Here is an 11105-nt window from a genome sequence, read left to right on the forward strand (position 1 = left end):
GGGGTGAAGGGAAGGCTCCCGGCCCGAGTGACCCAGAAGGCAGGGAGGCCGTGCGGGGACACACCCTGTGACCTCAGCACCCAGAGTCGGACACCACGCCGTGCCGTCACCCCAGCTCCCGGCGGCTGCCCTGTGGGCCCTATGGGTCCAGACGCCCCGTCTTTGGCAGGGTCAGTGTTGCTTCCTTCCACCTGTGGATGTGCATGGAAGTACCTAACTTCACTGCGATGCACGTGCAGGGGGAACAGCAAACAAGGAGGCCGCGTCTGCATCTCGGAGCAAAGGACTTAACCAGCGCGGGGCAGGCGCTGCGTCCATAGGGCCCACTCTGCCTCACTCTAGGTTGGAAAGCGGGAGATCCAAGCCCCGGGTGTGTTTTTACTACGTTTACTGGGGTGACACGGTCAGCATGATGACATAGGTTTCGGGTGTGGGCCATATACTGCACCGTGTGCCCACCACGCCGGATAAGATCTCCTGTCACCACTTTATAAAAAATGTGTTTTATTGATTGCAGAGAGGAAGAGGGAGATAGAAACATCAGTGATGGGAATCGTGGCTCAGCTGCCTCCTGCACGCCCCCCACTGGGGATCGAGTGCGCAACACGACCCGCAATCACACCGTGACCGCCTGGTTCACAGGTCGATGCTCGACCACTGAGCCACACTGGCTGGGCTCAGTCCTGGGTTTTTATAAACGCTGGCCTCTGAGACACCAAGGATCACACCCTTTTTAAAAATATATATTTTTATTGATTTCAGAGAGGAAGGGAGAAGGATAGAGAGATAGAAACATCAATGATGAGAGAGAACCATGTATCGGCTGCCTCCTGCACGCCCCCCACTGGGGATCAAGCCCACAACCCAGGCATGTACCCTGACTGAAAATCGAACCCGGGATCCTTCAGTTCACAGGCCGACGTGCTATCCACTGAGCCAAACCAGCTAGGGCAGTGGTCAGCAAACTCATTAGTCAACAGAGCCAAATATCAACAGTAGAACAAATGAAATTTCTTTTGAGAGCCACATTTTTTAAACTTAAACTTCTTCTAATGCCACTTCAAAATAGACTCGCCCAGGCCGTGGTATTTTGTGGAAGAGCCACACTCAAGGGGCCAAAGAGCCGCATGTGGCTCGCGAGCCGCCGTTTGCCGACCACGGGGCTAGGGCAAGGATCACACCTTGATCACACTGCGTGCTTTTTTAAATCCTCACCCGGGGATAATTTTCCATTACTTTCTAGAGACAGTGGATGGGAGGAGAGAGAAATGTTGACATGAGAGATACATCGACTGGTTGGCTCCTGCACATGCCCCTACTGGGGCTGGGGAACCTGCAACTGAGGTACGTGCCCTTGAGCAGGAATCGAACCCGTGACCTTTCGGTCTGTGGGCCAATGCTCTAACCACTGAACAAACCAGCCAGGCGATCACAGTGTTCTTTATGTCAACAGCAGCCGGGACCAACTTGGAGTGCTGGGCTTCGCTCAGGTTTAAACTGGAGGCGCGGTAAGACGATCGAGGCGGAGTTTGGAACCGTGAACACGAATGGTCCCGTGCGCATGCCCCGCGTCACCCAGAAATCAACCATGTTCTCAGAAGTCTGGCACCGACATCGGGGGCCTCCAGCAGAGACCCCATACAAGGTGGGGGTCACACAATTCACGAGTCGCCCCAGCACACCCGGGCCTCACCAGGGGGCATTCCACCAGGCAAAGCGAGGAGCAGCTGATGGGCAGGCTGGAGATGACGACAAAATCCCCCCCAGAACGAATATAAGACTAAAGCAGAGCCCTCGCTGGTGTGGCTCAGTGGATAGAGCACCGGCCTGCAGACTCACGGGTCCCAGGTTCCACTCTGCTCAAGGGCACGTGCTCAGGTTGCAGGATTGATCCCCAGTGGGGGGCATGCAGGAGGCAGCCGATCAATGATTCTCTCTCATCGTTGATGTTTCTTCCGTCTCTCCCTCTCCCTTCCTCTCTGAAATAAAAACAAAACAAAAAAATTAAATGTAAAAAATTGTTAGTACAGCCCTGATCAAGCAATTTCGGGAAATGGCGGCTAGTGCTGGCACGGTGTCTCTGCCTTTGCCGTGTGGACATTCTGGGATGCTGAGCAGGTCCCTGCCCTCCCGCAGTCATAACCACCAGACGTCACCAGTGCAGAACCAGCCCCCAGCTCAGAGCAGCCCTGGCTGGTGAGAGGCAGTGGCTTTCCCAGGAGCAGTGGCATCTCATGGGGCTGCCCTGCCTCTGCTTTGGGCATGGGAGTGGCTGATGTGGGAGGGGGCTCAGCTACCCCAATGCCCGTGAAGTGCCAACTGGCCCTGGGGACCCCGCGTGTACGTATGAAACCATCTGTTTGTAAGCGTGAACGGAGACCCTCAGCCGACCTCACAGGTAAGCACATGAATCCTACATGCTGAGGATTTTGTACAGAATTTCCCAGAAATGCAATGGCATTTTGTTTTGCTCAAAACTTTTCCAAGAGTGAGTCAGCAATCTGAAAATTCACATCCCGCCCTGGCGGGCACTCAGTGTCAGGGCACCGGCCTGTGGACTGAAGGGTCGAGGGTGAGAGTTCTGGTCGAGGGCACGGACCTTGGTTGCAGATTCAATCTGCAGCTCCCTTTGGGGAACGAGTTGGGGCAATTCTCTAACACATCCATGTTTCTCTCTCTTTCTCTCCCCTCTGCATCCGTCCCCTCCACTCTCTTAAAAAAAAAAATCAATAGGAAAAATTCCTGTTTCTCATTCTTCTGGTGAGGATTAAAAAAAAATAATAATAATAATAATAAATCACGTCCCGGACAGGAATGCCCCTCACAATGCTTCCTGGCCAACCTCAGACCCCGTGATCAGACGACCCCCCGCAGGCCCCGCCCGGTCTCCAGCACAGCGGCTCAGCCAGGAGACGCCGCACCCGCTGAGCACACGTCACTCCGTTATGATCACTCTTTAGTTTTCCTTTACCAAACGGGGCCTGTGTTGGCTTTTTGACATGACCTGTGAACCCATTTCGGGGTCCTAGAGGCAACAGTAGAAAATATGGGTTAAAGGGTGCACCGGGCTCGATAGAGGGAGGCCCCCCAGCTCCGTGTCAGCGGAGAGCCCCACGCGGCCTCTGAGGCCTGTGCGAGGTCCAGTGGCCTGCAGGGTGCGTCTCCCTAGGGGGACTCTTTGATGTCGAACACCACGGGCGCGCCCACGGGCGGCTCCTCCACCGCGATCACGTGCACGGGGTTTCTCTCCTGCATGATCTCGTGGATGTCAAACAGGGCGAGCGCCTTGCTGGCAGGCGGCCCTGCCCCGGTCCCGGTCCCGGCCCCGTCCCCGGGGTGCTCACCTGTGCGCAGGTGAGGATGCGAGCTGCGGCCCAGGGGCTGCTCCGGCCGCCGCCGCTTCCGCCCGCGAGGCCCATCCCGCGTGTGCGTTACCTGGTGCCGGATGAGGTGCGAGCTCTGGATGAAGCACTTCCCGCACTGGCTGCAGCGGAAGGGCCGGTCACTGCGCTGGGCGCTCTCGCCCGGAGCCAGAGCCGGGTCGCAGCCCAGGGCGCCCGCCCACTGGCGCGCCGCGAGGGCCGCCTGCTGGAAGAGGAGCCGCTGGCGGCACTCGTAGGGCTTCTCCCCCGCGTGCTTGCGCTGGTGCTGCGCCAGCGACGAGCTGTGCCGGAAGCCCTTGCCGCAGTGGTTGCACTCGTAGGGCCGCTCCTCCGTGTGCGTGCGCAGGTGCAGGAAGAGGCAGGTGGTCCGGGAGAAGGCCTTCCCGCACACGCTGCAGGCGTACGGCTTCTCCCCGGTGTGCGTCCGCCGGTGCCGGCCCAGCGAGGAGTTCTGGTTGAAGGCGCGGCCGCAGTCCTGGCAGGCGTAGGGCTTCTCGCCCGTGTGGATGCGGCGGTGCACGGTGAGGTGCGTGCTGTGGCAGAAGGACTTGCCGCACTCGGCGCACTTGTAGGGCTTGTCGCCCGTGTGGATGCGCTCGTGCTGCACCAGCGAGGAGTTCTGGCTGAAGGCCTTGCCGCACTCCTTGCACATGTACGGCCGCTCCCCCGTGTGGATCCGCTTGTGCACCGTGAGGTGCGCGTTGTGGTTGAAGGACTTCCCACAGTCCGTGCACTTGTAGGGCTTCTCCGGGGCGGGGCCCGCTGTGAGCTCCGCGAGGGGGCCGGCCCCAGGGTCCTGCTGGCTGGCCGCGCGGGAGGGCCCCCCCGAGTCTGTGACCTGGGAGTCGGAGGCACAGCAGTGGGCGCTGCCAGGAATCTCGGGGAACAGGGCTAGGTCCGAGCTCGGGACGCAGCTTCCCCCGAGTCTGAGGCTCTCGGGGCTCCACCCTTCAGCTGGGTTTTCCTCGAGGCACAACTCGGCTGGCCTGGAGCCACCCTGGTCCTCCTCGGGCGCCGGGACCCGGCCCCCACAGCCCCAGCCTTCCCCGGGGGCGCCGGACGGCGTTTCCTCAGGAAGGGCCTGCCCCGCGGGCCCTTGAGGTCCGGGCTCCCAGCCTGAAAGAAAGCAGGGCTCTGAGGGGCCGGGAAGGAACAGCGGGGAGACGGCCCCCAGCAGCTCGGCCTCCAGCCCGCTACCTGCCCGCCTCCTGCAGGCGAAGCTGCGCTCTCGTGCCAACACCCACAGGCAGGACTCTAAGGCTCTGGCCGGCTGTCCAGTCACAGCCACGGAGGTGCTGCCGTGGGGTGCGGCAGGTGACAGGAAGGTCACCATCACCGGCCCGAAACCTTACAACAGGGAGATGGGCCCCGGCGGGGTGGCTGTTGGCTGAGCATCGTCCCGTGCACCGAAGGTCACCGGTTCGGTTCCCCGTCAGGGCACATGCCTGGGCTGTGGGTGTGGTTCCTAGTCAGGGTCCGTAAGGGAGGCAACCGATCAGTGTTTCTCTCTCCTCCCTTCCTCTCTGTGAAATCAATAAAAGCATATTTAGGGAACATGTAGGAAGCAACCCATCGGTGTGCCTCTCTCACATCCATGTTTCTCTCTCTCTCTTCCCCCTCCTTCCCTTCTACTCCCTTTAAAAATCAATGGAAACACATCCTCTGGTGAGGATTAAAATAAAAAATACAAAGAAAGAATCTGGGTTACCCGGGTGGCCTCAAAGCCACCCCCTCAGCGTCTACGGGAAGAGGGAGGAGGAGGCGCGCTCGTGCGCGGGCATCAGTCAGGAGGGCAGGTGCCTCCTGGAGCTGAGAACAGCCCTTGGACGATGGTCTGCAAAGACCCAGGGTCCTCAGTCCCGGGACGCACAGATCACGGAGTGACCCCAACAGGTGGAGAGCCTGCCTTCAGGAGCGGGGAGGCGGACGCTGAACCAAGCCTGGAGCAGCAGCCTGGGGGCTCAGGGCAGAGGAGCAGCTCCGTCTTAGAAAACCGGAGTCACAGGCCACAGGCAAGCGGGGTGCCGTCTCAGGACACCTGGGGAGCTGCAGTGCCCAGGCCTCCAGGCCCAGGAGGGCCCCCTGCTTAGTGCACTGAGGTGAAGGTGAACCCGCTTTCTCTCGCTGCTGCAGCCACCACCACAGACTCAGCACCAGGGGGACAGTGCCCTTCAGCCCACAGGGACAGTGCCCTTCGGCCCACGGGGACAGTGACCTGGAGCCTGGCTTCCTCTGGACTTGGCCTCACCAGCCCTTTCCCCTTAACGTTTCACTGTGACCACTGGATCTGCAGATGGTCTGGAGGACCCGATTCACCACCCGTTCCCAGCAGCGCCCCGACAGGGATCCCCACCTGGACAGCAGCCCTGGGCGAGTCCTCGCTCCACCACCCACAGCTCAGCGCCTCGCTCCAGCTGGGAGATGACTTCAGGTTTGGGAAGCTCAGGCCCTGGAAACAGGGAGACACGGAATGTGGGGTTCTGCTCGGGACACGAAGAAGCAGCCCCGCCCCCAGCCCCGGACTCCTGACGGCCAGGACGGGGAGTCTCACAACAAGGAGAAGGCTTTGCAATGGGGCAGACACCCCCCCGTCCACATGCCCCTCAGAGAAGGAGAACCAGGTCCTGGTCACCAGCCCAAGGCCCTACGACCCCGTTACCCACGAAGAATTAGTGCAGGAATCTGCTCTCGGCTCGGGCGGCGGCCTCACCCACAGAGAGCAGGTGCCCGAAGGTCTCCAGCATCACGTCCCGGTACAGGGTCCTCTGCGCAGGGCCCAGCCGCCCCCACTCCTCGGGGGAGAAGTCCACGGCCACGTCCCGGAAGGTCACAGGTTCCTGAAACATCACACACACGCTCAGTCAGCTGGGTTGCCCCATCAGCGCTCACAGGACGAGGAGGAGGGGTGGGAAGAAGAAGACGGGCAGCCAGGGTCCTGAGACGGTGCACGTTCTGGGGATGTGAGCCGGGTCTTGCTGGCACCTACTGGGCTTCTACACATCCGTGTGGATGGCAAAGCGAGGACGTGTGAGAGCCGCCAGCAGGATCAGAACCACCCACAGCGGACCTACAACTGATCTCAGACAGATGAGGACGCGGACAGAGACCGTCTGCACGCCTGACTCCCAGATCTGTGGGCCCCAGAGACGGCTGCTGTCCCAAGGCCCTGGGCCTGGGGCAGGTTGTCAGGCATCTACATTTAACTGACACACGAGCCCTCACACTCAGAGCAAGGCCCGTCCTCCTCTCTGACAAGGGGGTTCCGGTGAGAGTCAGAAACAGCCCTGCCCTCGGACCCAACAGGCTCCCCGGTGCTGGCGTGGCCAGTGTGGGTGTTTGACCTGAGGGGTGACCCTCGAGGGGACAGGGAAAGGGGCCCCATGTAAAGGGGCAGCTGAACTCAACTGATGGTGGGGAAATACGGGCCTCAAGTGGTCAGAACTGCCAGTCTCTGGTGAGAAGCTGGAAATCAGGTCATGTTTTCAAGCGAAGACTTTTAATTTTTGTAAGTTGATACAATGCACTTAAAATGTGTCCCACAGCCCTGGCCATGTGGCTCAGTTGGTTGGAGCGACTTCTCACAGACTCAAAGATCCCGGGTTCAAGTGGGGGTGGGATTCCTGGCCCCAGTCAAGCACGTATGGGAGGCAACCCATCAATATTTCTCTTTCTCTCCCCACCCCTCTGTCTTTCTAAAAATTACTGAACAGCCTAAACCGGTGTGGCTCAGTGGATAGAGCGTCGGCCTGCGGACTGAAAGGTCCCGGGTTCGATTCCGGTCAAGGGCATGTACCTTGGTTGCGGGCACATCCCCAGTGGGAGGTGTGCAGGAGGCAGCTGATCAATGTTTCTCTCTCATCGATGTTTCTGACTCTCTGTTCCTCTCCCTTCCTCTCTGTAAAATATCAATAAAATATGTATAAAAAAAATAAAAAAAATAAAAATTATTGAACATACCCTCCGATAAGGATTAAAAAATAATCCTTTTATAGATATAAAAGCCTAAGCGACTGTCCGACCAGCAGCTATGATGCGCACTGACCACCAGGGGGCAGATGCTCAATGCAGGAGCTGCCGTTCTCGGGTGATGCACCTGGAGCCAGAGAGGAGGGGGCCGGATGATTCCAGGGTGTCACCCGAGAACCGCCCTCTCGCAATCCGGGACCCCTCAAGAAGCACGGAGCAGCCCTGGCCGGTTTGGATCAGTGGACAGAGCATCGGCCTGTGGACTGAAGGGTCTCAGGTTCCATTCTAGTCAAGGGCACGTACCTCGGTTAGAGGCTCGATGCCCGGGCCTGGTCAGGGTGCGTGCCAGAGGCAACCCATCGAGGTGTGAGTCTCTTCCTGTCTCTCCCCCGCCCTTCCACTCTCTCTAAAAATCAACAGAAAAAATATCCTCGGGGGAGAACTGACAACAACAAAAGGCAGCAGAGCAGGGACCCACACCTGCCTCGTTCCCTTGTCTCCTTGGGGGCTGTGGCGGGGACTGAGCGGCTGTGAAACACTTCCGCCAGGACAAGCAGTCCCCTACCTCTCATAAACTAAGAGCGGAAACGATGACACTCTTAGGAGAAAACACAGGGATGAATCTCCACAACCTTGGACTTGGCAAAGGATTCTTAGATAGGACAGCAAAAAGCACAAGCGAGAAATAAACAAACGTCCTCAAAATGAAAAACTTTTGTGCTCCAAAGGACACACTAGCGAACAGACACCCAAAAATGGAAGATACTAATCAGAAAAAACACACTAATCTGATAAAAGATTTGCATCCGGAAGACACAAAGAACTCTTACAACTCAATAATGAAGGCAGCATAATAACACTAACGAGGGAGCTATAAGGAAATAGCCAAGGAGACAGAGCCCTGGCCGGGGAGCTCAGGTTAGAGCGCCGACCCCACAGGCCGAGGGTGCAGGCGTGAGCCCAGGTCAGGGCACGTGCAAGAACCCACCAATGGGCTGGACAGTGCACCCCCAGGTTGGGCGCCCTCCCCTGCGCAGAAGGGCTGCCCCTTGGGTCCTCCCTCAGGGCCTGTGCCTTGGTGTGGGGCTCAATGCCCCGTGGGAGGCGGTGCAGGAGGCAGCTGACCCATGTTTCTATCTCCACCCTCCTGCTGCTTCCTCTCTCGATAAAAATCAGTGTGATTGAGCATAGACCTGAGAACCAGGAGGTCCCAGAAACACCCATCAGAAAGGACATATGCACCCCTATGTTCACAGCAGCACCATTCACCATCGCTAAGATTTGGAAACAGCCTAAGTGCCCATCAGCAGATGAGTGGATTAAAAAACTGTGGTACAGCCCTAACCGGTTTGGCTCAGTGGATAGAGCATCCGCCTGCAGACTGGGGGGTCCCAGGTTTGATTCCGGTCAAGGGCATGTACCTTGGTTGTGGGCACATCCCCAGTGGGAGGTGTGCAGGAGGCAGCTGATGGATGTTTCTCTCTCATCGATGTTTCTGACTCTCTATCCCTCTCCCTTCCTCTCTGAAAAAAAACAATAAAATATATTGAGAAAAAAAACAAACAAACAAACGCAAAACTGTGGTACATCTACACAATGGAACACTACGCTGCTGTAAAAAACAAGGAATTCTTACCATTTGCAACAGCATGGATGGACCTGGAGAGCATTATGCTAAGCGAAATAAGCCAGTCGGAGAAAGATAAATATCACATGATCTCACTCGTATGTGGGATATAATGATCAACATAAACTGATGAACAAGAATAGATCCAGAGAAAAATGGCGGGTGGGGGGGGGGAGGGTAGTTTAAAGAGCAACCAAAGGACTTGTATACATGCGTATGAGCATAACCAATGGACACAAGACACTGGGGCAGTGGGGACTTGCCCGGGGTGGGAATGGCTGGGGGAGGAGGGAGACAATTGGGGAAAAAGGAGACATATGTAAAACTTTAGACAAAAAATAAATAAATAAAAAAAAATAAAAATAAACAAACAGCCCTGACCGGTGTGGCTCAGTGGATAGACCATCGGCCTGCGGACTGAAGGGTCCTGGGTTCGATTCCACTCAAGGGCATGTGCCTTGGTTGCGGGCACGTCCCCAGTGGGGGGTGTGCAGGAGGCAGCTGATCAATGTTTCTCTCTCATCGATGTTTCTAACTCTCTATTTCTCTCCCTTCCTCTCTGTAAAAAATCAATAAAATATATTGCCCTTGACCGGAATCGAACCCGGGACCCTTCAGTCCGCAGGTGGACGCTCTATCCACTGAGCCACACCGGTTTCGGCTTAAATTGACTTGAGAGAGAGGAAGGGAGAGGGAGAGGGAGAGAAACATGGATGAGAGAGGATCATGGATCCACTGACCCCTGCACACCCCCTACTGGGGAACGGGCCAGCCACCGGGCATGCGCCCCTGACCAGGAATCGAACCTTGACCTCCTGGTTCATAGGTCACGCTCCACACAGGCAGCGGCCACTTGGCCTGGAATCGCGGGGGCTGAGGGCCGGGTGCCTTCCCACAGCGACCTGCAGGCGCGGGCCGCCCTGCACTGCGGTCCCCCAGCCCCGGGGGGGGGGGGGCGCCGGGGACCCTGGTGGTGTCTCCGCCCCTCACGGGGTGCAGCCTGACCTCTCCTCGCCCCCCGAGGTGCTGCCCAGCCCGCAGGCCAGGGATGCGCGGAGCCGGGCCCTCGGCGGGTGTCCGGTGATGGCACGCATCGGAGCATCTCCAGGCGCCAAGACCCCGGACCCGTCGCCGCGGGGTCAGCCTTCCGGGCGGGGAGCGGGGCCGGCCCGTCCCCGGGAAGGACCCCTCAAGCCGCATCCGAGACCTGGGAAGCGGGCGGAGCGGCCGAGATTTCGCTCTCGGGGGCCCCTAGCAGCGCGCCAGACCGCGCCCGCCGACCTGGCCTCAGTTTCCCCGCGGGTACCGGGAGGAGCGCCCTGCTCGCCCACCGCGCGCTGCGGGGGTGAAAGGTCAGACTCGGCGGGAGACCATCAGGCCGGGCCCGCGGCCGCCGTCGTTACGGCTATTGTTACCGTTACCTGAGGCCGTCCCGGCGGCGGCCCCGTCGCCATCGCCAAGGCGGCCGCTTCCTCCTCAGGGTCCATCTCGGGCCTAGAGGTCGAGGACGAGAGCGCGGGGCGACGCTTAAACACGAGAGCCGCCCCCGCCTCAGGGTCCGCTACTGCTCGCCCACCGCGGGACAATGGCGGCCGCACCGGGGAGGTCGAGACTACAACTCCCAGAAGGCCGCGCGGCGCGTGGGCAGCGCGCAACCAATGGAATCTCCGTTTGTTGAGTCTTCGGCCAATGGGAGGCTTCTGGCATCGGGCCAATGGGAGCCTCCGCTTACCGACTTCCGGCCAATGGGGCCCGAGGCGACTCGGGGCTGCGGTGACGCGAGGCTGGGGGGCGACCTGGGCTTGTGTACCCCGGGGAGACGCAGGGGGATGGGGAAGGCGTCCCATCCTCCGGGGTAAGCGGCTCTCGCCTGGCGACCCCTCAGAACAGTCTATACGCTGGGACTGGATGAGCTGGTGATAAGTCGGGCCTTGGGCTCCCTCCCTTCCCCCCCCTTTTTTAAAAATATATTTTATTGATATTTTACAGAGAGGAAGGGAGAGGGAGAGAGAGTGAGAAACATCGATGAGAGAGAAACATCCATCAGCTGCCTCCTGCACACCCTCCACTGGGGATGTGCCTGCAACCAAGGTACATGCCCTTGACCGGAATCGAACCTGGAACCCTTC

The 11105-nt window shown here is 58.8% G+C and overlaps 1 protein-coding gene across 1 annotated transcript; it reads right to left on the reverse strand.

Moving 5' to 3' along the window:
- Nucleotides 1–46: 46 nt before the first annotated feature.
- Nucleotides 47–10569, reverse strand: ZNF8 (zinc finger protein 8). The gene is made up of 4 exons (XM_080643635.1): nucleotides 10398–10569; nucleotides 6094–6220; nucleotides 5737–5832; nucleotides 47–4499 (listed from the first exon to the last, which is right to left on the reverse strand). Exons 1-4 carry the CDS (start codon nucleotides 10461–10463, stop codon nucleotides 3166–3168), a joined length of 1623 nt encoding a protein of 540 aa, XP_080499761.1. The 5' UTR covers nucleotides 10464–10569; the 3' UTR covers nucleotides 47–3165.
- Nucleotides 10570–11105: the final 536 nt, after the last annotated feature.

This window comes from Plecotus auritus (genome assembly GCF_963455305.1).
Source record: "Plecotus auritus genome assembly, chromosome: 10".
Lineage (NCBI taxonomy): Eukaryota > Metazoa > Chordata > Mammalia > Chiroptera > Vespertilionidae > Plecotus > Plecotus auritus.